We start from the raw sequence: 27229 nt of genomic DNA, 5'->3' as shown, positions 1-27229 counted from the left end.
CCGGTCCGCGGAAAAACCTCGCTCCGTGTAACCGGTCCCTGGTGCCCAAAAGATTGGGGACCTCTGCAGTAATGAATAAAAAAATTAGGATCACGACAAGAACGTTTTTCTGGCATCTTGTAGTTTTCTTGGTTACGCAGCCCAGGTTGAGAAGCCCTAATACAGGTTGTCTTCAACAGAAGACCGTCATTCAGCCCAAAATTTCTGTTGTTAAGCGAGAGAGTTGTTAAATGAGTTTTGCCCCATTTTATGACCTTTCTTGCCCAAGTTGTTAAGTGAATCGCTGCAGTTAAGTTAGTCACACCATTTTTTCCCGCTGACTTTGCTTCTCAGAAGGCTGCAAAAGGGGATCCCCTGACACCCCCTCCCCCGGGAACACTACGACCATCATACAATGCATTCAGAAAGTATTCACTTTTGATCATGTGATCACGGGGATGCTGCAGCAGTTGTACATGTGAACCATGGTCACAAGTCAGTTTTTTCAGTGTTGTTGCAACTTTGAACAGTCACTAAATGAACAGTTATAAGTCGAGGACTACCTGTATTACCTAACCCATCAGGGAGATGATAGGAGTGTGTTTTTACTCCTATGTAGCTCAATGATTTGTTTCCGTGGCTAATGGAACATCTCCCAGGACCTCATCAGAAGATACAAGAGTCCATGGAGAAAGGTTTCTTAATTATAAAGGAAGAGGCAGAGAAACACAGCCAAGATTTGGCCCAGCGTCAGCCAAAGGATTTCCTAGATCTGTATCTACTCGAGATAGAAAAGGTAAATGTTAGAGAATTTTAATTTCTCTATTGGTGAAAAAATAAATCAGAAGCTCTCACAGTTGACTGCATTTAGCTGATTCAAATAACTTTATATTTATATAAAAATATTTACAATACCATTCTTCTTTACAGCAACATAGCTTAATGAAGGCTTCTTACAGAGACAAACCAGAGACAAAACTTGAGACTGGAAATCCAGCTCCTAACTCAATATTCTTTTGCACAGACTCAGTAGCACTTTCTTCACATTGGCTGACTGAGTTACCACATGACTCTTCCTGTTCATGAATATTCCAACACTCCTCCCTTCATGACAGGAAGAGACATCAGACCTATTGACTTAACACATTTTCCATAGTGAACATTACCCAATGGTTTAGTCATCATGTCTGCCAAATTATCCTCAGAAGAACAATGATGTAAACTAATCAATTTTCCTTTTACAGCTTCCCTGACATTACAATACTTAATGTCTACATGTTTACTTCTGTTCTTCACCCTGTCACCAGTTGCCATTTTTATACAGGCAGCATTGTCTTCAAATACCTTTACAGATTCTTTTACATTAATATTTAAATCTTGCAACAACTGTACATACCATGTTACTTCAGAACACAATTCAGATAAAGCAATAAACTCTGCTTCTGCTGTTGAAATAGCAACAGTTGTTTGTTTTCTGGACTTCCATCCAATCAGAGTCCCTCCAAACAATATTATAATCCCAGAATTTGATTTCCTTGTGTTTATGTCATTTGCATAGTCATTATCGACATAACACTTTAATTTCAATTCCTCAGTAATCTGTATTTGAAGACCCAAATTTATAGTTCCCTGTAAATATCCGAGAACCCTTTTTACACCCATCCAATGTAACTTTGTAGGTGCAACAGTAAAACGACTCAAAATGCTTACTGCGCAAGCTATGTCTGGTCTGGGCCACTGTGATAGATATTACAAACTCCCTATTGTCGAGTGATATATCTCTTGATCACAGGTTTCACCTTTGTCCGCACTTAAACTATTATAAAAATCTGCACTCATGGGTGTGGGAGCAGTATTGTAATCTTTCATATTATATTTCTCCAATAACTGCTCAATTTTTCTCCTTTGACTGAGAATATAACCACCTTTTTCATTTTTCTGTATCTCTACACCAAGATAATTTTTTATTTCTCCCAAATTCTTTAATTCAAATTTCTTTCCTAATTTATCAGCAAATTCTTTGACTTGTGATGCATCCTTTGCGATGAATAAAGATCATCCACAAATGATAACAGTAGACAATTCCCTCCTTGTAACTGTCCAATATATATATATAATTATCAGCTTTGCAACTTTTAAATCCAAGATCCTTTAAAGCAGTATCTAAACAGATATTCCAATTTCTGGCTGACTGTTTCAGCCCATAAATAGCCTTGTTTAATTTATATACCATGTTAGGATTTGCAATTTCATATCCTGGTGCTTGGATCATATAAATTTCTTCCTCTAACTCAGCATTGAGGAATGCAGTTGTGATATCAAAGTGCCAGATTTTATGCTTATATGCCGCTGCCAACGCCAATGCTAATCTTATACTCTCACTTTTCACAGGTGGCACAAATACTTCATCGTATTGCACATTCTTTACCATAAATGCTGGCGTATAAGACGACTTACGCGAGCGCTGAAATCGGCGCCAAAGACGGGGGTCGTCTTATACGCCGAGTCGTCTTATACGCCGGAAATACTGGTAGTTTCCGGCGTATAAGACGATGTTCTAGGAATGTGGCCCGGCTATAAAGACGGGGGTCGTCTTATACGCCGGGTCGCCTAATACGGCGGCATATACGGTAATTGTGAAAAACCTTGTGCCACTAACCTGGCCTTATACTGTATATCATTATTTGGCAATACCTTTTTCTTATATACCCACTTACAACCCACAGCTTTGGTTCCCTGTGGCAAAGTCACTGATTTAAATACTTCATGGTCTCCCATGGATTTCATCTCTTTATCCATGGCCTCCTTCCATTTTTCTTGTTCAGCTTTTGGTAATGCCAACACCTCTTTATAACTTCTTGGCTCATACCACACATTGCAAACCTTTACCTTGCTGGCAGAATACCTGTCAGGTGGAATTCCTTTATTACATCGCTCTGACCTACGTGGTATTAACTGCTCCTGTGTCTCAATTCTTTCTGGTTTCATGTCTTGTTCAGCCTCTCCTCCCTGAACATTGACATCTTCTATAATCATTTTTCCTTCATTAGATGAGTTATTGTCACTAAACAGATCACTGTCATTAAGTGAGACATACCCAGAATTTGCATTAATTCTGTCCCAATTTTGTTCTGCAAAATTAGCAGACCTTGAAATTATAATTCTTTTACTTCCATCGCTAAAGCGATATCCTTTTGACCCTGGCTCATAGCCCACAAACCTGAGCTTTCTTGCCTTTTGCTGTCCCTTTCTTCCGATTGCTTTTGGAATATGTACCCATGCAGTACTTCCAAAATTTCTCAAATGTGCCAGTGATGGCTTTCTCCCATATAGAATGGCATATGGAGTATTATTAATGGAGGAACTCCACAGCCTATTAACTATATAATTGGCAGTCAATATGGCTTCTCCCCAATATGACCTGCTCAAACCAGAATCCTCCAATAATGATTCTTTCATTGTTTGCAAAACACTATTCCTTCTTTCAGCTACACCATTCTCTGCTGCTGTGTAAGGATTTGTACGTCTGTGTCTTATCCCCAACTGCCCCAACCATTGTTGGAATTTAGTTGACATAAATTCAGTACCTCTGTCAGTTTGCAACTGACACACTTGTTGTCTGTACCGTCTCTCTACAAAACTTACCCACTGTTTGAATTGTTGTAGCACCTCTGTCTTATCTCTAAGCAAGTAGCAAAACGAATACCTGCTATAATCATCAACAATTACCAGTGCATATTTTGCTCCTCCCAAACTGGCTTGCATAGGTCCCACCAGATCTGCATGGACCAGCTCTAGAACTCTTTTTGTTTGTCTTGTGCTATATTTACTAACTGGGAATGCCTTTGACTTTGATGCTTTGCATACTGCACAGTCCAAATATGTTTTGCATCCCTTCAAATTTAGCCCTTCTGCAAAATCTTGCATTTGCTGCAAAACTTTAAAGCTTGCATGGCCAAGTCTTCTATGTAGAAGATGAACACATGAATCATGCTCTGCAACATTCTTAAATATATGGGAACATTGAACCTTTTGTCCCTGCAATACATATAGATTATCTTCCTTTATGCCTTCTGCACAAATATTCCCATTCCTTTTGATGAGACATTTCCCATTTACAAAAATGACCTCAAAACCTTGTTTGTCTAAATTAGACACACTTAACAAATTATGTTCCATCTCAGGTACACAAAGCACATTGGTAAACTTTGATTCCAAATATGGAATTTTTACATCGCCTCTTCCAATGACTTTTGCTTTCTGGCCATTTGCCAAAGCCACAGCTTCTTGTGCTACTGGAACAAACCTGCAAAATAATTCAGAGTCATTAACAATTGTTTAACTTGCCCCACTATCGATTAGCCACTTGTCTCTGTTGTTGTTATAGCAAACTTTTGCAACACCAAAATGTTCCTTTTGCAAAGCAGTCCTTTTTGGTTGCACAAATGTCCTTTGCTGCAAACAGTTCCTCTGCAAACAGTTCCTTTGCAAATGTGTCTTCGCTCCACAAATGTAGCAATTCTTTCCTTGCAAAGCTCTCTGCTTGCAAATCTCTCTTTTGTTGCAATTTGGTCTGGGTCTGATCTGCTTGTTTCTTCTCCTCTGGAGACTTGTAGTCTGGACCCCCTCCTCAGGAATTTCTCCTCCTCGTGGCTGTTCCTAAAATGGCGTTTTTCTTCTTCATTAAGCAAACATGCCTTTAAAGCCTCAAAATTTAAGTGTTGCTCTTCTTTACACTCAAATATGGCAGAAACTGTGTCTCAGGTTTTATCTAAACTGTTCAACACCAATAAAACCTTCTGGGACTCAGGGAATTTAATCCCATGTTGTTTTAAGTGCAAAAATAAACTTTGCATTTTATTTAAATGCTGTTCCACAGATTCACCTGGTTGCAAACAGGCCCTGTAAAGTTTTCTTGACAATTGTACTATATTGCATGCAGAAACATTCACATGCGCAGCTCTCAACTTCAACCAAATCTCCTTTGCAATCTTTAAATTTGCAACATTTAGAAATTGTGCATCATCTAAATTCAAGATGAGATAAGCCATTGCTTGATCATGGCTTTTCTTATCTGCAGCTGCAAGTACTTGTGGTGGATTTTCAACAATATACCACAGCTCTTTTGCTTTCAGCAAACATTCCATTTTTGCAGCCCACACAATGTAATTTTTCTGGCCCAAACGAGGCACACAGCTTTCTTTAAATTCCATTGCAGCCATTCTGCTAATTCTGCCTTGTTCTTATACTTTCTAAACACAGGCAATTTCTTCCAGCTTTAAATTACAATGCAATCCTTAGTAAGCTCTGGGCCCATAACCTGTTAGAGAATTTTAATTTCTCTATTGGTGAAAAAATAAATCAGAAGCTCTCACAGTTGACTGCATTTAGCTGATTCAAATAACTTTATATTTATATAAAAATATTTACAATACCATTCTTCTTTACAGCAACATAATGAAGGCTTCTTACAGAGACAGACCAGAGACAAAACCTTGAGACTGGAAATCCAGCTCCTAACTCAATACTCTTTTGCACAGACTCAGTAGCACTTACTTCACATTGGCTGACTGAGTTACCACATGACTCTTCCTGTTCATGAATATTCCAACAGTAAAGATCCCTTTGGAAATTTTAGTCATGCCTGCTGGGATACACAGGCATGTCAAGAGGGTTTTTTTTTTTGAGCCTTTGAGAATAATCCAGTCAGAGCTAAACTGGGGGTGTTCTAAACTAGAAACTTTTCAAATTCAAGGGTGATCTGTTTATAAATCTTTATTAAAAGTCTTAACGCATATGATCAATTGAAATTACTTTGGTCTCATGGCTTCTTGTTGTAAATTAATTAAAAGATAAGAACCAAATATTCAAAACACCCAGAAACAGCTGTTTAATGTCATGACATGAGGGTAGCACAACGATCAGACAATCTTCAGTGTGACCTGTGTATGTTAAATACATATTCTGTCTGAGAATGGAACATTACAGAGAATTCCAGAACATTCTACGTCTTCTCCACTTCCACGCTAACCTGCTTCAGTGATTTCCTGAAATTAATCTTTCATCTGGAAGTAATTCTTGGTGTGCCACATGGGTTTCACTGCTGAAATAACAATCCTTTGTCATATTGAACACCATGAGCTACTTCTAGTGTAGAAGACTCACTTCAAGAAAATTAGACTTTATTTTGGATCACAACAGCCAGATCAGTAAGGTTCAGAGAAAAAGTGGAAAGTTCCAGACTAATAATAATAATAATAATAAAGTTGGAAGGGACCTTGGAGGTCATCTAGTTCAACCCTCTGCTCAGGTAGGAAGCCCTATACCATTTCGGACAAAGTGCTGTCCAGTCTCTTCTTAAAAACTTCCAGTGTTGGAGCATTCACCCTTCTGGAGGAAGGTTGTTCCTTCCATTGGTTAATTGTTCTAACTGTCAGGACGTTTCTCCTTAGTTCTAGGTTGCTTCTCTCCTTGATCAGTTTCCATCCATTGCTTCTTGTCCTGCCTTCAGGTGCCTTGGAGAATAGCTTGACTCCCTCTTCTTTGTGGGTGACCAAAACTGGATGCAGTATTCCTTCTTTGAAATGTTCCATTCCTTGAAAAAAAAAAGATTTTGCATGTACCAAATTCTAATTAAAAGAGTCAGATCAGTGCAGTGGTTAAAGTGTAAGATTAGAAACCAGGAAACGGTAAGTCCCACTTTAGACACAAAGCCAGCTGGGTGATTTCGGGCCAGCTGTTCTGTTTCAGATCTAGGAAGCAGGCAATGGCAAACCACTTCTGAAATCTTGCCAAGAAATCTGCAGGGACTTATCAAGAAGTCACCAAGACTAACTCGAAGGTACCCAAGTACCGTATTTTCCGGTGTATAAGACGACTTTCTAAACCCTGAAAATCTTCTCAAAAGTCGGGGGTCATCTTATACGCCGGAATATACGGGTAGCTGTTCTCTGAATTTAAAACCAAACTGTCCCCTAGTGGCCAGCCCTATTTTTTTTTACAGAAATAAGCACTAACAGGACAAAGCATACAAAAATCCCATTTTTCTACATCGCCCATCACTTTATTCTTTCTCAGGAAAAGCAATTAAATAGTAGAAAACAGTAAGCTATATAAATTAAGGACATTACATCTACAAAAAAAAAGAAACATTCGATTTATTTCTTATACCTATAGCAGCAGTCATGAATATATGGAAAAACCTTTTGATTCAGCAAATCACATTGATTAAGAAAGATACTGGTCAAAGGAAAAAGATCAAAATGAAAATTAAGAAAATAGATGATGGGATCTACCAGAGAGAATATTTAAAAAAGAAACATTTATTTGAATATGGTTAAAGAAACAGAAAAGATTCTGAATACATATGTCATTCTAAGAGAGATGAATTCCTTAAATAATACTGTATGCTTTCCCTCCCTTTTATTTTATTTCTTGATATAAGTAATATAATACTGCTGAAATGGCCTAGATCAGTGTTTCTCAACCTTGATAATTTTAAGGCATGTGGACTTCAACTCCCAGAATTCCACAACCAGCATTGCTGGCTGTGGAATTCTGGGAGTTGAGGTCCACATGCCTTAAAATTGTCAAGGTTGAGAAACACTGGCCTAGATGAAGGAAATGTTTTAGATAATTAAATGTGTCTGAATTTAGGGAAATTATAATGTATAAAAAAGAAAAAAATGTTTTGAATAAGACCTAAAGGATTAGATGACTAGGTACATTAAATGGAATATTTAAAGATTAAATATATTTTATCAAAATAATAAGGACTATATTATTTCAAGGTTTGCAAAGAAGACATTTTGGGGAAAAGGGGAAATCAACTAAATGTACTATGTGGATTATAGATTATAGAAACCAATTGTTAATGATTTTTCTTTACAAATGTAAACCTAGCAAACACACTGTTTACCAACTATTAAGTGATTTATGTTTTAAAAAATCAATAAAATTTATGGGGAAAAAATACCAGCTGAGTTCAGGAAGCATTAGGGAAGCAGTGGTGGGCAACAGTCGCTTTCTAGCAGCAAAGGAATGGCGCTCCTATTGTGCTCATCTATAAACAGAAATTCAATATTGTACCGTATTTTTCGGCGTATAAGACGACTTTCTAAACCCTGAAAATCTTCTCAAAAGTTGGGGGCCATCTTATATGCCCAGTCGTCTTATACGCCGGAATATACGGTAATAAATAATTCTAACTAAAATCTCCCCTTTTGTTAGAAACACAGTGAACCCAACTCTACTTTTGATAATGGAAACATGACTCAGAGCATTCTGGAATTGTTTTTTGCCGGGACAGAAACAACAGCAAGTTTTCTGCAATGGGCTTTGTTCCTCATGGTGGTATATCCAGATATCCAAGGTGAGAAAATAAGGTAGTTCTGGCTCATCTAGGAAATAAGACTGAATAAATCATTATAGAGATGAATGTCCCCTGTGCCCAACTTCACCCTGAAAGATCCATCATTACATCTGCCATGGAAATCCCCAATTCTAGATCTCCCCTCCCATTTTTCTAAAGTTCTTGATGAGATGATAGCAGTAGCACTTAGACTTACATACCACTTCACACTGCTCTACAGCATTCTCTAAGCGGTTTACAGGGTCAGCCTATTGCCGCCAACAATCTGTTCCTCATTTTATCAACCTCGGAAGGATGGAAGGCTGAGTCAACCTTGAGCCACTGAGAATCGAACTGCCAAACTGCTGGCAGCTGGCCATCAGCAAAAGTAGCCTGCAGTAACTGCATTCTAACCACTGTGCCACCCCAGCTCTTTATGATTATAGGAGGATCTTATGCATCTTGTTTTCTCAGTACTATTTAAGAAAGTCATACATGGTGACAATCATCCAGCTGATCTTAGATTAGACCTGGAGCTTGAATAAAAAGTCTTTTTCTAACAGTCAAACACCACGATCCCAAATCCTTAATCTCTACCTACACCAACACCAAACAGCACCAGTTTGATTGGAGTAACACTCATTGGCCATACTACCCCTGCCATGCTCGTGAGTTTGTCAAAACCTGGCACCCCACAAGCAATTCCATTCACAGACACATCGATCTACAATCAGCCTATACATCCCTCAGGATCCAAGTCCACCACATAGCCCACCAGGGACGGCACTGACCCTCAACCATCCCATGCAATCCCCCATAACCAGCACTTCACCTCCCAAGGACCCTCACCTGATGTAAGCTCTCCATCACAAGACCCATCACTAGCCCCTCACTGATGACTCACACGTGACCCATCACAAGACCCTCACTTGACACACCCACACCTGAAGCCCTTATAAACAGAACATTGACATCCCCTAAACTCCACTGATGACGTTACCTAGCCTGGTAAGGAAATGTTCGGAAACCAACCCACAAGCTTGGAGAAGGAAACTTCACACACACCCCAAGTGCTTTTTGTTGTTTAAAATATAAATTATCGCAGACTTTTTCTTATTTTCTTCTTGTAATAACACAGGAGCATAAACATCTGACAGTGGTGTGTTAAAAAAACTGTGGTGTAATATACAATATGAAACAACAATAATCCAGGAATCCAGACTAATAAATATTTTAAGAGTGATGCCAGTGTGAATTCACGGAAATATCTCATTTAATGAGAATGTTGTTCTGGGAGGCTAAAGACCTTAGAATATCAAATTGCTGATGTTATGAGAATATAGCCAACTACTTTTTTGATTATACTATTGGGCCTTTATCTGAATATCTATGTTTTCCTGAAATGAAACATATTGTGATTATTTTAATCCTTGGGCTCGTTTGGTAAGCAAATAAGTATCACCTCTGGAAAATGGATGAGTCCAGGAATTTTAAAAATGTGAAATATATTAGGAAAGGAACTAATCCATCAGACAATATTTCCTGGGTTAACTGGACTCCTTGCAGAATTCTTTTAAAAAGATAGGCATCAAAAAATCTTGTGTTGATAATGTAAGAAATTTGCAGGTTTTTAAAATTCATATGGTTGGTCATATTATGTTGTGGATTTCAACTTGAATCTTAATATAATGTCAGAAAGAATTCTTACGGATCGCAATGTGAAATTGAATTATTGGATTTGAGTCTAATAATTATATCGGATTTATCTTCTTATGCTTTCATTTATGGAACTCTGAATACAACAAAAGGTATAATCCCACATAACTGAAAAGAAAGTTATTCTCCTGATTTTAAATAATAATCCAAGATATGAGTTGCTATCTCTTTTTGAAGTGTAATAAAAATGAAAAAGTTATAAAGAAAGTTTATAACTTTTTCTTTTCTTTTTCACTTACTATTATTTTCCTTATTTTGCTTCCTTTTCAACAGTTGTATTGTTTGTATCATTAATTTTTTTAATAACAATTAGTTATATGTGTGTATGTGTGTGTGTGTGATAAAAATGAAAGGATGATGATGCAGGCCAATCTTTAGCTGAAATTACTGAAACATCAGCCCCTGTATCAATTATGCCCTCAAAAGGCTTACCCTGAAAAAAGACTGTCTGACGGGGTCGCTGGGTGGTGATTGGGGTGGTTAGTGCAATTACAACAGGATCTGTGGAACCAAACCTGCCGTCTCCTCGATCCCTATCACGACCCCCTGCAGGGACAAAATAGGGCAAATGGAGTAATTGTGCAGGACTAGTATTACTTGGCAAAGTCTGTGGCATGTTAGTCCATAATTGAATAAAGATGACACCTGTATAGTCAGAATCAATTACTCCAGGTATTACAAAAAATCCCTTTTTTCCCATGCTAGAGCGAGGCAAAATTAATCCAACATATCCAGAAGGGAGAGGTCCAGAAAGTTGTGAAGGAATAATTTGTACTTCTCCTGGAAATTTGAAACATACGTCTTGTTGGATAGTTAAATCTATCCCAGCACTCCCTCTAGTGGCAGCAGGGCTATTGTTAATTGTTGATGGAATTACTGAAGGGTCTCTGTTTGGACCGGGGCCAGAGACCGGCCCGCTTTGAAGTTTCCCGACCTACATTCATTAGCCCAATGAAATCCCTTATTACACTTAGGGCATTTTGTTTTTGGACATCTCCCAGCATTATTTTTAAATGGTCGGGAGGCATACTTTCCTCCCCCAGGATTTCTGCAATCCTGTTTAAAGTGTCCAATTTTACCACAATTATAACATTTCCCCTGAGGTTTTGTAAGAGCTGCAGCTAAGAGATTAGTTTGAAAAGAAACAGTCCCAATATCCTGACATGCTTTTATCATTTCTGCTAAATCTGGTTGAGCTCCCAATCCAATAATGGCCCATTTACATTCAGAGGTGGCATTTTCTTTAGCCAATTTCATAAGCAATTCAGCTTGGGCATCAGGATTATCAATTTGTCGTCTCAAGGCATCTTGCAGACGGTTAATAAAATCTGCATATGGTTCATTTGCCTTTTGATGAATATTTGAAAATGCTTGAGATGGTTTCCCAGTTATAGGAACTTTTCCAAAAGCTTTGTAAGCACATTCAGAGGATATTTGAAGAGTAGCTATAGGCAAAACAATTTGTGCATCCACTGGAGTGTAATCACCAGAGCCATATAACTGCTCTGGGAGGTAAGCACCTCCAGAAGTTGCTGCTCTTAATGCACATTGATGTCTAAACTCACTATCCCATACCACATACTGAGCTGGTGTTAATAACATACGAATTGTTGTTTTCCAATCTTCTGGCACCAAAATATGATTCCTCATTGTTGCTTCTAACATACCTTGCACATATGAACTACCTAACCCAGTATCTCTTATACCCTTACGCAATTCTGTTAAGATTGCATAAGAAAATGGTCGATTTTGGGGCTCCATTCTCATCTACCTGCCCAGTCAAATGTACAGGACAAACTGAGAGCATATCTGCTATTTCCTGCATATCTCCCTCTCCTTTCGCCATTTGATTTTCTAATACATGGCGAATAGAAACATAAGATCTAGAGTTCTTTTGCTCTGAAGGTGTTACATCTATCGTGGAAGATATAGGAGTTGATGGAACTGAAACCTTTTCATGATTAAAACCTGGAGAGGGAGTAGAACTTAATTGTACTGCATCAGCTCCATATTTTTCCACTGCATGGCGACATTGATGCCAACAATGCAAAACATCCACTGAGGCTCGGGGTTCCTGATGAAGGGTGTTACCTATTCTTTCCCAATCCTTAAGTTGGAGTGTCCCCCTTTCAGGATACCAAGGACAGTTTTTTCCTATCTCACTCACCAGCTTCCTAAGCTCCCTTTCAGGCATGGTCATGCCCGATTTGTGTAAGAGAAACTTTAACTCCCTTACATGCTTTTGCTGATGGTGAGATATATCGCAGCCCATACTTACAGTTTGAGAAATCTCGCAGGACGAGAAGACGAGAAGGTGCACCAAGGAGTTTGTTCCAGACGACTGTAAATATGTTGGTTGCTGCTTTCCCTCGGAAGGGGATGTCCCTGTTCAGGCGCCATTTGTAACGATGCTAAGAAAAAGACTCAGGCATGTCTTGAGCAGAGGTTTTGAAGCTGCATGACACAGCTTCACACAGCTTCTCCAACTCTGAGTTTATTGTTTTTTATATACTTTTTACATACATAGGCTTTACCATTAACTGCTGACATTTTACATTTAGAAGTTTAACCTTTAGTTGTTGACATAAAGTAATTGAAAAATTCCTTCATATAAGCAATTATTTTCTAGTAACACATTACCTGTTGAGAGCAGGTAAAACAAATACAGGTAAATTAGAAAAGGAGAAAGAACTGATAAAGACAAGAAGAGATAAAGACAGGAAGAGATAAGGGGGAACTTATTATTTAGGTAGGTAAGATATTAAGTCAAAAGGGGGTGATCTTTTGGCTGCTTCCTTGGGACAAAGGGTATCAAAAGGTTATGAGGTTTGTGGGGGGGAAAGCATGGCAGTTTGCTGCACGTGCAAATTCCTCCACATTCCACCTTTTTCTATTTTATTAATGAAGACATTTCAAGCAGGAGTAGTTAGTGGGTCTTAGCTTAGTATGGAAGATTGCAAGACATCTTATTAAGTAAAGAAAAAAGACATTGAAATAAACAACAACAGCTGATAAGGATAGCAACTATTATAATGAGATATTGAACAATCTTCCCAAGAAGGCCAATGGGAAGCCATGACCATAGAGCACTCCACCAATTTCCTAAGGTATCAATTTTTAAATCTGAAGCCAAGTTATGTAAAACATTAATTTGCTTTTGAATAACGCCAGATTGATCAGAAAGATTGAAATAACACAAAAAACTGAAGCTGGGACACACACATGATGCATTATGTTACAACATCTTTCTGACTAAATGAAATGAATTAATTCTAGAAAATGTACTGTTCATATGGATCTTTTTGTTAATTTGCTGTCTTCAGTTCATTTATCTTGGTAATAGTTAAATGTGTTAACTACCATAAGATAATGCATTGAATATTATCCTTGTCCCTCTTTACTGTAGACCCTCTGGGTTTCTATTTTACTCTTTTGAGAACAAAACAGTTGTCATGCATGAAGGCTTAAAGAAGTTTTGAGAGAATAGAGCTACGAAATGTTAAGTCCTAAAGAAAATATTCCATGCTATTTTTATCACACACAAAATGGAAAGTGAATCCCTGGATCAACCTTCTTGTAAAGCGGATCTCAGAAGGTGACTTATGACCATTTTTCATATTTATGACCATTGTGGCATCCCCATGGTCATGTGATCAAAATTCAGACCTTTGGCAACTGACTCATATTTATGACCGTTGCAGGATCCTGGGGTCATGTGATCCCTTTTTACGACCTTCTGACAAGCAAAGTCAATGGGGAAGCCGGATTCACTTTACAACCAAGTTACTAACTTAACAACTGCAGTGATTCGCTTAATACTTGTGGCAAAAAAGATTGCAAAATGGGGCAAAACTCACTTTACAAATGACTCACTTAGCAGAAATTTTGGGCAGAGAAGCAGCGTTGAATTGTCACCTAAGATTAGTGTAATATTAGTCAAATACTAAATTTGAGGACTAACCGTGGTAACATTATGCAGTCATAAAGGATCTCCCTTAACACCCTCTACAATAGAGTGGTTTATTTGAGCTCAAATACAAATAATACCCTTTTCTCATATTTCACTCAGATAAAGTCTACAAAGAAATGGAAACTGTTTTGGGTTTCTGTGACTCAATCTGTTATGAAGATCGGTGGAAGTTGCCTTTCACTCACGCTGTGGTTCAGGAAATTCTACGTTTAAAATACATCTTATTGTTTAGCGTTCCCAGGCAAACGGTGACAAATGTAAACACATGTGGCCTTTTTATTCCAGAGGTAAGAGAGATCCAGATGGCTTCGTTCCATGTACATAGTCCAAGCCAAAATCTGACTTCCCCTCCCCTAAGCACATCGTATCAAAGCACAATTCCCTCCTCTAACTAACTGTCATACATCACATTCTCCAATTAGTTTGAAATGGTGGCTTTCCCGCCAGTTCTTCATCCCGCCATGTCTTATCATTTCTTATTACAAACAGCCTTGGTTCTCACCCTTATACAGTCTAACTAGTTTTGTCTAACTAATCTCCCATGCACATTCCTTCCCCTCCCCCCCAGTAACATCTAATTCTAACTCTATGAGTAAAACATAAAGTAAAGGAAAATGGCTGCATTTCCATATGTTGTCAAAGCAAGAACATCCGATGTTAGCAGCGTTGACAAGTGTAATATTAGCCAAAGACTAAATGCGGTTGACTCATCCATTGACAATTGTCTTCCCTTCAGGGAACTTTCATTCTCATGGATCTCTATTCAGTTCTTCATGATCCCAAGCAATGGGAGAAGCCTGAAGAATTCAATCCAAATCATTTTTTAGACAAGGATGGGAATTTTATGAAGAGAGAAGAATTTGTGCCATTTGGAGCAGGTAAACTCTGAATCATTTTCCTAGTGGTTAGGGACTGGCTACCATATGGTATGGTATGGTATGGTATGGTATGGTATGGTATGGTATGGTATGGTATGGTATGGGATAGAATAGAATAGAATAGAATAGAATAGAATAGAATAGAATAGAATAGAATAGAATAGAATAGAATAGAATAGAATAGAATAGAATAGAATAGAAAATATGGAATAGAATAGAATAGAATAGAATAGAATAGAATAGAATAGAATAGAATAGAATAGAACAGAGGAATAGAATAGAATAGATTATAGAATATAGAAATAACAGAATAGAGAAATAGAATATAATTATAGAAATAAGAACAGAATAGAATAGAATATAGAAATTAGAATAGAATAGAATAGAATAGAATAGAATAGAATAGAATAGAATAGAATAGAATAGAATAGAATAGAATAGAATAGAATTCTTTATTGGCCAAATGTGATTGGACACACAAGGAATTTGTCTCAGGTGCATAAGCTCTCAGTGTACATAAAAGCAATAAGTGATAAATCATGATCCTAGTCATCATAAAAAATACATTGATCGTAAATCATAAGATACAACACTTAGCGATAGTCATAGGATATTAAATAAGCAAACTACATAAATCATACTAGGACACTAAATAAAACAATATCAAGCGTAAGATACAAGAAACAAAGTTAAGAAAGAAAGAGGATTGAAGAGAAAATGGTGGGACATCCTTGATGAGGCCTCCAGCAATTTTGAAAGCAAATAAATAAATAAATCTGGGAGCAGGTTTGGATCGCTTCCTTTTGTGCTCTTTTGAAATCCAGTTTCTGACCTCTCTTTTAGAGCAGATGAGATCTCTGGCAATGCCCTTCTCTGTCAGAAACTGGATTTTCCAAGAAAAGGGTCTAGAACAGGGGTCCCCAATAGCAGTGGTGGGATTCAGCCGGTTCGCACTAGTTCTGTAGAAACAGTAGCTAAATTTTGTTGAGTTTGGAGAACCGGCTGAATCCCACCACTGGAAGTCCGTTCTAGGCCTCAGAGGCCCAGGCCTGCATCCACCCAAAGAACCGGATGTTCAGATATTTGAATCCCACTACTGCCCAACACCCAGTCTGCGGACCAGTGCTGGGCTGCAGAACTGGGCTGCAGAAGTGGTGGGCGAGGTGTGCATGAGTATGTGCACGACGTGCATTCGTGAGGACGGCACACGCACATACACAAAACCATCCCTTTCCCCCGCTCTGCTTCCACCAGGCCACCAAGCAGGAAAGGTTGCAGAGCAGGGCTGTCAAACTGCCAGGGGTGTCAAGTTGCATCATACGGAGGACGCGCCCATCCCAGCTCCGGCAATGCAAAAAAAAGTCTCAATACGTCGTGACACATCACGTGACATGGCGAGTTTGACACCCCTGGTCTAAAGCAAGCTTGTCCAACTTGTGGCCTCTGGGCTGGGGAGCTACTAATGCAGCCCCACAAAATTGTAATAATTTTTTTAAAAAAAAATAATAGTTTGTTATTTATGTACATTGCAGGAAGTCCTTGTCTTGCAACCGCAGTTGAGCCCAACGTTTCTGTGACTAAGCGAGACATTTGTTAAGTGAATTTTGCCCCATTTTACGACCTTTCTTGCCACCGTTGTTAAGCAAACCACTGCAGTTGTTAAGTTAGTAATATGGTTGTTAAGTGAATCTGGTTTCCCCCCATGGATTTTGCTTGTCAGAAGGTCGCAAAAGGGGATCACTTGACCCCAAGGCACTGCAACCGTCATAAATATGAATCGGTTGTCAAGCCTCTGAATTTTGATCCCATAGCCACGGGAATGCTGGAAAGATCGTAACTTGAAAAAAGGTCATCAGTCAATTTTTTCATTGCCTTTCTAACTTGGAAAGAACTGTTGTAAGTTGAGGACTACCTGTATCTGTATTGTATATTTTATATCTGGCCCTAAAAAATTCCTCTTCTCTCAGGGCTGCCCACCATGTAAGCCAAAAGGTCGGACACTCCTGCACATCTGTCTTTCATCCAGTGCCAAAATCCAGAAGTGAATAACCTGCAGTTAAAGCACTTTGCCCTGTTTGATTTTAAAAAGTGATCTTTTGCCAATGTCAGGGCCGAGATCAGGTGTCCAGGTGATTGAATTTTATTTTTTTATTCAAAGACAGTAAACAGCCAGTAAATAAAAGGATTTTCAGTCTCGGCTCAAGCAAACAGATTGAAAAGCATCACATAAAAGGCATACAGACCCAGCAAGATAATTCACAAATTCCTCACAGGCTTTCAGAAGCTCCTGAATAATAGCATCTGCGATGCCCCAATGGGGTTGTTATTTGAAGGGCCCAACAAATAACAACCCCAGTATCGAAACCTGGCCCCGTTATGGTCAGGAGACCTCAGGACCTGAATTCAACCGGGTGGCACCGGACTCTGAGATGGAAATCAAATATCTGAGATTTTCACAGTGGGAAAAGTGTTGAAGCTGTGTGAATATTCCCCTGCCCCTCTCTCCTTGGTTCAACAAGCAAGCTAGTTCAGAATGAGCTCTGAATTTCTAGGCTAACCAAGGAGAGAAGCAACCTAGAACTAAGGAGAAATTTCCTGACAGTTAGAACAAATAATCAGTGGAACAACTTGCCACCACAACTTGTGAATGCTCCAACACTGGAAGTTTTTAAGATTTGACTGAAATGGTATAGGGTTTCCTGCCTGAGCAGGGGGTTGGATTAGATGACCTCCAAGGTCCCTTCCAACTTTATTATTCATTAGACATGAACCTCAGTCAACTGAACATTCAAATTGGCTGGCGCTGATGGTTCACACGGGTTGCTACCAGCATTGTAGGTGTCAGTCAGGTATTATTATCGATCATCGCACAGTCAGCCAGATGTTCAGACTGGATTTGGCATTTTGTCTACCTATCGAGTCTTTACCCAGGACCTGGGATAGGCAGATGTGGATGTTTGATGGTATTACAGATATGCAGGATGGAAGCAGTTCCTAGTAAGGCCGCCTTTTGCAATTGACTAATGCAATTGTAATCATGGTGTTCAATGCTCCAGTTGTGGATTGCACCCAAGGAGCCTATCACTATTGGTACTACCCTTGCTTGCTTTTGCCACAGTCTTTCTATTTCTATTTGTAGGTCTTTGTATTTTGTTATCTTCTCCAGTTCTTTCTCGTCTATTCTGCTGTCTCCAGGCACTGCCATGTCCACTATCCAGACTTTTTTGTCTTTCTTATCGACAATTGTTAAGTCTGGGGTGTTATGTTGCACGTGCTTGCCTGTTTGAATACTGAAGTCTATTATTATTATTATTATGGATCATCGCACAGTCAGCCAGATGGTCAGACTGGATCTGGCATTTTGTCTACCTATCGAGTCCTTACCCAGGACCTGGGATAGGCAGATGTGGATGTTTGATGGTATTACAGATCTCGTTGCAGGATGGAAGCAGTTCCTAGTAAGGCCATCTTTTGCAATTGACTAATAGCGAATTTGTCAATGCCAATGGTGTTCAAGTGGTGCTCCAGTTGTTTTGAATAATAATAATAATTATTATTATTATTATTGATCATTGCACAGTATTATTATTATTACTTTTCTTAACATGAAGGGGAAATCAAAATATGTCATGAAACTCCTTAGCATAACAATGGCCTTCTTCATTGCCACTACTTTTATCTTACTCTGTCTTACTTAGCTGTACCTCGATTTTTTTTGGGGGGGGAAATGTACAGCATTCTTGGTTGTACTGTGGGATATCTCTCAGCAGCTGCTAGAATAATCTACTAGAGTTAATTCTGGATAAGATCAGAGATTGAAAATGGAGTCACAGTATTATACGGTTTTGTTCCTAACAGGATAGCTGATCCTGGTTGCTAGTGATTGCTTGTCTCGTGTCAGTTAAGCGATGTGGATCTCCAAGGCTCCATTTTGTCCAATCCTAATGACTATAGATAGTCCTTGGCTTACAACAGTCGATTTAGTGACTGCTCAAAGTTACAACGGCACTGAAAAAAGTGACTTATGACCTTGCAGCATCCCCAGGGTTACGTGATCAAAATTCGGATGTTTGGCAACTGACTCACATTTATGTCACAGTGTCCTGGGGTCACGTGATCTCCTATTGTTACTTTCTGACAACAGGCAAGCCAGATTCACTTAAGAACCGTGTCTAACCAGTGCAGTGATTCACAGAACAGCTGTGACAAGAAAGGTCATAAAATGGGGCAAAGCTCCCTTGACAAATGTCTCACTTAGCAACGGAAACTTTGGGCTCAGCAGTGATTGTAAGTCGAGAATTCTCTGTACGTCACTTTATTGTTGATTTACACGTTCTTTTGTTTTGTATGTGCTGTATGTTTCCCTCCCCAAAGATCTGTGCAGGTTGTCCTCGACTTACGACCACTACTGAGCCCAAAATCTCTGTGGCTAAGCAAGACAATTGTTAAGTGAATTTTTCACCCATTTTTTGACCTTTCTTGCCACAGCTGTTAAGTGAATCACCTCAGTCGTTAAGTTAGTCACACAGTTATTAAGTGAATCCAGCTTCCCCCCTTGACTTGGCTTGTCAGAAGGTCACAAAAGGGGATCATGTGGCCCCAAAGGACACTGAGACCATCATAAATATGAGTTAGTTACCAAGCGTGGACTTTTGATTGTGGGGATACTGCAAGGGTCATATATGTGAAAAACAGTGCCGTTGTAACTTCAAACGGTCACTAAATGATCTGTTGTACGTACCCATAACGATTTAATATTCTTACAAGCAACAAACTAACACATTTTGTAATTCCACCTTTTCTATATAAACCTGAATCAGCTCTCATTAGTTGTAAGGTGGAATCACTTGCTCAAAAAAGGAATTTACAAAAAAGGGAAATTCAAAATTTGCAAAACTGGCACAGGAAAAGAGAGCAGAGAGCAAGTTAAGACCCCTAAAATGTAGGGGGGGGGTTGCTCCTTCTCTCCAGGTCCACCTTGTATTTTTTAATTTATTTTAGTCTTCGGTGTCTTTCCCCGTGATAGATGCCAGGGCTGCCCTCTCCGTGATGGATATTATTCTCCCCTTTCTGTTTTTTCTAACATTTCCTTTGCAGGGGCTCGTTTTTGTGTGGGGGAAATCTTAGCCAGGATGGAATCTTTCCTTTTCTTTACCAATCTGCTAAGGACCTTCAAATTGCAGCGGCCAGAAGGCGCGGAAGAACCCAGTCAGGAAGCGCTAATAGGAGTTATCTTACATCCTCGGCCCTTTAAAATCTGTGCTGTTCCTCGTTGCCGGCCATCCTAAAATAAGTTAAAATGACTATAGGATGTCACTGATGTGGCTTTTAAAATGATTTCTCAGTTATTCCTTTTCCTTTTGTAGGAGGTTCTGCCTTAACTTGCTCTCTGCTCAAGCTTGCTCTGTCCTAAAGGGTGGACTAGATGACCTACAAGGACCCTTCCAACTCTCTATTCTATTCTATTCTATTCTATTCTATTCTATTCTATTCTATTGCCTATTGCCGATTCTATTCTATAGCCCGGGGCCCGGATGCGGCCTGCAAAATGGTTTCATGTGGCCCGCGAAGCCATCCTGGAAACAGTGAGGGAATGGCCCCCGCTGCCTTGGCCCTGGCCAGGCTGGAGGGAGCCAAAGTACAATTTTGTGGTGGCCATCTATGCTGAAAGGCATTCAGTCTTAGCTCCACAAGGCCATCTGGAAACAGTGAGGAACCAGCCCCTGCCGCGTTGGCCCCGCCCCCTGGGTGCATGCTGGGGAGGTGTCACCCTTTGTGAGGAATGAAGAAATGCACCATTGCCTGGAAGTGGCCAGCAAATGGCCCTGGCCTATTTCACATATCCGACGATGGGCTCGGCGGGGGGGGGGGGGGTTGGCAGGCAGCGGGGCACTCTCCTTACAGTGCCAAGAGGCTGAGCCAGGTGGCGCGAATCTGATGAGAAATGCAATGCTGCCTAGCCCCCAGCCTGCCCAGTTTCAGCAGGCAGCAAGGTGCAAAGCTGTTGAGCTTTGCACCACCTGGCTCAACCTCTCAGCACTGTGAGGAGAGCGCCCCACTGCCTGCCAAGGGCTGGGCGGCAGCACACTTCTTTTTGGATTCATGCCACCTGGCTCAGCCTCTTGGCGCTGTGAGGAGAGCGCCTCGCTACCTGCCAAAACCGGGCAGGCTGGGGGCTGGGCGGCATTGCGCAGGTAATGTTGACTCTCACACTGCTCATGGCATCCCCTCCCCCAGAGCCCACCAAGCCAGATATGTGAAGTAGGTGAGGGCCATGTGCTGGCCACTTCCAGGCGATGGTCCATTTCTGCATTCCTCACAAAGGGTGACACCTCCCCAGCTGCCTTTCTTGCCTGTCTTTCTCCCTCCCTCGTCTCAAATATTTTCCCACCACTCTGTTCTTAGGAAGGAAGGAAGGAAAGAAGGAAAGGAGAGCGAGGGTCTGAGGGAATTCCTGCCTTCGTTCTGCCCTGCTGCCCTTTTCACCATCCCCTTGCCCCCTCCTCCTGGCCTATCCTGGGGGTCTCCCATCCTATTGCTAAGGAAGCTTTGGATACAAAGCCAGGTCTACCCCCATGGAGAGGGAATGGGTCTCCCTCTGACTTTGCCCTCATACCCATCATGAGCAACCTGGCTAAGGAGAGCAAGCACAGCAGCAGCAGCCTTGAGGACATAAGTGCAGCTGGGTGCCCCCTTGGGGAAGTGGGGCTGGACTTGGTGTCGCAGGTGCTCGAGGGCCAGGCTGGGCATTTGACCTCTGCTGCCCAGAGCTCTGGGCAGCCCGTACCACCATCCAGCCCCCCCCCACATGGCCTGAGAGGAACAGTGAGGCTCCTCCAATGGACCATGCCTTGGCACTTGCCCTGGTCCCACCCCCTTCTTCTGGGAGTTGAAGTCCACAAGTCATGAAGGGGCCATAGTTCCCCCATGCTGGCTCAGGAATTCTGGGAGTTGAAGGGGCCATAGTTCCCCATGCTGGCTCAGGAATTCTGGGATTTGAAGTCCTCGAGTCATAAAAGAGCCAAGGTTGCCTACCCCTGCCTCAGATAAACAGATACACAAATAAACCCTCACGTTGCTCAGATGCACAGGGCACTTGGGGGTTTATCTGTGCAAGGGACCTCCAAGGTCCCTTCCGACGCTATTGTTCTACGTTCTAAGTTGCTCTTGTGCAGCCTGCAGAGCAGAGGTGTCTGGCAGGCTGATGTTGTGGTTGGTATACAATGGCTGGACAGGCTGTGACATCTAGTGGTGAGGCCATTTCATTACAGGCCTCAACTCTGGAAAATTTGCCTTGTCCTGTGTGAAATGATGGAGGGGAGTTGCACGAAGGTTCAAGAATGTCAATGAAAAAGAGAAGAATGTTACTCAGTATTTGCATAATCTGGTTTGTCTTCTATTCAGGTAAAGGTCAGGTTTTGTCTTCTATTCCAGTAAAGGCCCAGGCTGCCTTGCCACCTGTCTCTGACCATTATTGTTCCTGGAGAGTGGGTTCAGGTGAAAAGAGCTGTCACCTATAAGTACCAGTCCTGAGTGGTCCCAACCATGCCAGGTCCTCCTGACCTCAACTGCAGTGAGAGTGAAGGAATCAAAGCGTGAATCCATGGAAAGTCCCATCATTCCCTCTCCAGTGACAAGCTCCACAGCTGGGCGGCCTGAAAATGAAATCTCGACCTGCCTTACCTGTTGAACTGTTTCCAACTAACTAGGAGAAAAACGTCAATGGACTGGACTACCCCGGAACTTGAGTTTGTAATATTCTAGACCAGTGGTTCTCAACCTTTTTAATCCCACGACCCCCAACCGGTCATAAGTCGAGGACTACCCAACTGGTTGTAAGTCGAGGACTACCCAACCAGTCATAAGTCAAGGACTTTCCCTGCCCGGGAGCGCCATGCATGCATGGTGTTGCCGAGACGCCAGCCGAGGCGTAGCTGGCAAACGGCAGAGATGGAGCAGGCCGACCAGGCTGGGCCACCGAGGCGTAGCTGGCAAACGGCAGAGACCAGGAGCAGGCCGACCACGGGCTGGGCCACCAGCTGGCCCAGCCCAAGGGAGGTAAGGCACCCACCAGGCCCCACGTGCGCCAGCAACCCTCCCTGTGCCCGCCAGCCTCCCACCCCTGGCCCTCTTTTACTTACATTTTTAGTAGTTGCTCAGCAGAGAGGGGTGGAAACTTCCAGACAGCTCACCTTCGCTGCAGACAACTTGCAACACCATTTGCAGAATGGGACTTTTGGCGGGCTCAGCAGGGCAGAGACAGCCTGGACAATTCCTATTGGCTTTTGAAAGCCAATAAAATTAGACTCTATTCAAGAGAGTCCATTCTATTGGCTTTCAAAAGCCAATAGAATAAAAGGGAGTAGCACAGCTAAGGAAAAGGGGAAAAAATGGTGGACTGCGTTGTTTGGCAACCCCCGTGAAATGGTCGTTCGACCCCAAATGGGGTCCCGACCCACAGGTTGAGAACCGCTGTTCTAGACTGTGTATTGCTACATTTTTTTTACTTTGTTGCTGCTGTTTCCCCCTACACCTTCTTCAGACCATGGGCCCAATAATTAAAGGAACAAAAGGGAGTTGTGTTTATAACAAGACTACATATTCCACTTGCAAAGTAGAGGATAGGGTCATTTGTTATGCTTCTGTCGATACAGTAAAGCCCTACCAACAACTTCAAACCAAGACATATGGAAGGATGCACAGACTGTACCTCTTGAGAAGAATAACACGAGATTTATAGATAGTGCCAGAGTTTTCTTTGATGCGTGTAAACCTAGTGACTATAATCAAGCTAAACAGACTAAGTATGGAGACAAGCTTACTCATTTAACACAAACTACATCCTACCCAACATGGCACAATCAAAGGAAAATTCAATGTGATTAAAAGAGTCGGCACTTCTCAGTGCAATGTTGATTCCTGCAACCTGATTTGCTTCAAGATAACCAAACCAGCAGATTTCTCAGCGTCATTTGGACCAGCTATCGATTGAACCAGATACAAATATGGGTACAATTTGACACTATTATACCACTGTCCCAGAAACATTTTTGAGTTTTTCATTCTTTTTACGATGAACTGGAAGCCACAATTGAAATTCCCTCAGTATCAAAGAATTTTTTTATTGATCTGGCCCAAAAGAATTGCTTCATCTCTTAATGTAACTAACTGTTATATGTATGTGCGTACTAGCATCGGTGAACAATGGCCTTGGGAAGCACGTGAAATAAATTTTACTGCCCTGACTACCGTATATGCCAGCGTACAAGGCGACCCGGCATACAAGGCGACCCGGCGTATAAGACGACCCCCATCTTTGTTGCCAAGCCGCATTCCTAGAACGTCGTCTTATACGCCGGAAACTACCAGTATTTCCGGCATATAAGATGACTCGGCGCATAAGACGACCCCCGTCTTTGGTGCCAATTTTAGCGCTTGCAGAAGTCGCCTTATACGCCAGCATATACAGTAGTCAAAATCTCACTGAGAAAAGCCACCAATAGACCCAATATGTGTATTCTGACCACTTCCATAGTGGGAAGCCTCTGTTTTAAAAACAGATTTTTCTGGTTAAAAATCTTGGGGAGACTTAGGTCTGAACATCTCTTATAGGTGAGCACCTCAGTATCTTTTTGGTGGATTACCCTCACCAATTTGGCCTAACCTCAAACTCTCATGGCAAACATTCTCCAACTGTCTACCTTATGGACCAATCTAACAGATGCCACCTTCAACTGGACTGTCCCAGATGGACCTACTACATGGCAAGAAGATGGAATGTATAACTTCTAGGACTCTTGTTTATAAATAGAATTGTTAGACTGCAAGCTGTATTAGAAATAATTACAGATCAAGGGTATTTAGAATAACATAATGCTGTTTTGCTTCTCTGTACTATGCTTGGGGGGAACCTCCATTAGCCCGAGGCGAGAAGTACACGTAGAGAAAGATAAAGAAAATTAATTGGTTAAAATAATACTACAAAAGAAAGTTTTGTGAAAACAAAGGGGTATGGCTTTCCTTTTACATGTTGCTGCATTTAGAGGTCTTTTGGTTTTGCCATCTATGATTCCTGTTATCCAAAGAACAGTTGCTTCTACCATCTTAGGGAAGACAGTCATAGCACCTCTGTAAGTAGTGATAAACCTCATAAGCCAGCCAACGTCCTGATTATTACCACAATAACAAAGGAATATACATCATTGGTCACCAAGTAACAGAAAGCATTCTGTTACAAAATTAAAGGGGGGAATGAAGGGTTCTGGAACAAAAGGAAATTGTTTAATCTCACTGTTGCTTTCTTGCTTTTTGTAATCGGCTTTTGCACCAGGGAAATCTCATGCAAACTGAGAAACATGAACCGTATATGCCGGCGTATAAGGCGGCCTGGTGTATAAGATGACCCCCGTCTTTGGCGCCAAGTCGCATTCCTAGAACGTCGTCTTATACGCCGGAAACTACCAGTATTTCTGGCGTATAAGATGACTTGGCGTATAAGACGACCCCCGTCTTTGGCGCCGATTTTAATGCTTGCGGAGGTCGCCTTATACGCCGGCATATACGGTACATGGATGCGATATACTGAAGGAGGGAATAGGGGAGTGTACAGGAATGATTGATGTCTTTCTTAAGATGTAATGGCTCTGTTGTCTGATTTTCATTGGCTAACAAAGTTTATAAAGCAATGCTACCAACTTTCTAAGGTGTGGCACTCTGCCAGCGTTCCAGATTATTGGACACCCAGCTGCTTAATTTAATCAAATAAACTGCTGCTTGATCAAGAAGTCTCCGCTTGGGTTATCTGATTACATTGATATGGTATCCCAAGTTTAAGTAAGGGACTGGGACCTTACAATTCTATCCCTCTGTTAATGCAGCCTAGCACTGTGTTGGCTTTTTTGGCAGCTGCAGCACATGACTGGCTCATATTTGAGTGATTGCCCACTAGGACTCCAAGATCCCTCTCACAGTTACTGCTATAGAGCCAGGTTTTACCTAATCTATACATGTACATTTGATTTTTCAAACGTAAGTGTAAAACCTTACTTTTATCTACATTGAATTTCATTTGGTTAGATTGGGCCCAGTGTTGAAGTCTGTTGAGATTGATCTGGATTTTGAGCTTATCTTCTGGAGTGGTGACTATTCCTGCCAATTTAGTGTCGTCGGCAGATCTGATGAATTCCCATTCTGTTCTCTCATCTAAATCATTTATGTTGAAAATTACTGGGCCTGAAACAGAACTTTGGGGTACCCCACTGCTAACTTCCCTCTGTGTAGATGCAGTTCCAATGAGGATTGGTAAGTCCAAAGCATCATGAAAAGAAAGCAGAATTACAATTGCGGGGGGGGGACATCTCCTAGAAGAGAGCAATAATTAGCATTTTGGGGAAGATTCATCTGGGAGATTACTGCAAATATACTGTTTATATTATTTTTACGAGGCCAATTTGGAAATAAATCTCTGTTTGGTTATCAGTGACAGACACTCGCAGATATAGAACTTTTATTATACACATTATATTGGGTGTGTCTAGTGGTGTGCGGGCGAGCATTATTTCAAACCAATACCACACTGGAAGTCTGCATACCCCAACGCTTTTTTATTATTATTATTATTATTTTTAAAAGTTTTTATTTTCAGTTTTACAATACATTACAATCTTAAAAATACTTCAGATAAAAAATAAAACAAATTGATACACACCACTTTCGGTATTGCCCACCCATTTCCCCCCAAACCGCATCCACCCCCAACCAACTTGCCTCTTTCCCTCTTCTTCCTCTTCCTCACTCTCCACCTCTCCTCAACCTTCCTACTTACTTCTCACCTTCTTCTACCTTCTCACTCCGGATGCGGTTCAGGGGAAATGCCCTAACAATTCCTCTCTCCAAATTGAAACATTAATATTATATACAGTAAAACTATTTCTACTTTATCTGAACTACTTAAACTTCGACCCATCCACCCCCCACCCCCCCCTCCCCACCCCCCTCCCCTCCCCCCGACTTCCCAGAGCAAAGTACAGGAGTATACAAACATATTAAGCATAATCTATTTAAGTTTACTAATTATACAATGAACAAAATCATATTAACCCTTAATTCTCTTCAAACTTTAACATCATAAATTTATAAACAAATTCATTACTCATAAAATAAATGAAACTTTGTAGTTCCATACTTCTTCTGAACATATTCTATCCATCTTATCCACACATTAAAATATCTCTCTTGTGAATGGTCCTTTAAATAAGCAGAAATTTTAGCCATTTCTGATAAATTAGAAATCTTAAATACCCATTCTTCTAAAGAAGGCAGAGTATCCTTCTTCCA

The 27229-nt window shown here is 40.9% G+C and overlaps 1 protein-coding gene across 4 annotated transcripts in view; it reads left to right on the top strand.

The window, feature by feature from the left end:
• The window catches only part of LOC120300875 (cytochrome P450 2J2-like), a 57663-nt gene extending 34888 nt beyond the window's left edge, over positions 1-22775 (top strand). For 2 of the 4 annotated variants that reach the window (XM_039327405.1, XM_039327404.1), the window contains 5 exons: positions 599-775; positions 8209-8350; positions 14115-14302; positions 14752-14893; positions 19991-20432. In XM_039327405.1, coding sequence (XP_039183339.1) covers positions 599-775; positions 8209-8350; positions 14115-14302; positions 14752-14893; positions 19991-20181 — 840 coding nt within the window. In that variant the 3' untranslated portion in view covers positions 20182-20432. Of the gene's footprint in view, positions 1-598; positions 776-8208; positions 8351-14114; positions 14303-14751; positions 14894-19990; positions 20433-22297 lie in introns of those variants that run through there. The other 2 variants (XM_039327407.1, XM_039327406.1) reach the window with 2 other exon arrangements.
• Positions 22776-27229: the final 4454 nt, after the last annotated feature.

This window comes from Crotalus tigris, unplaced genomic scaffold (genome assembly GCF_016545835.1).
Source record: "Crotalus tigris isolate CLP2741 ecotype Arizona unplaced genomic scaffold, ASM1654583v1 scf7180000024361.1375286210:1436186, whole genome shotgun sequence".
In the NCBI taxonomy this organism is placed as follows: domain Eukaryota; kingdom Metazoa; phylum Chordata; class Lepidosauria; order Squamata; family Viperidae; genus Crotalus; species Crotalus tigris.
This window is presented reverse-complemented; position numbering and strand designations above follow the sequence as displayed.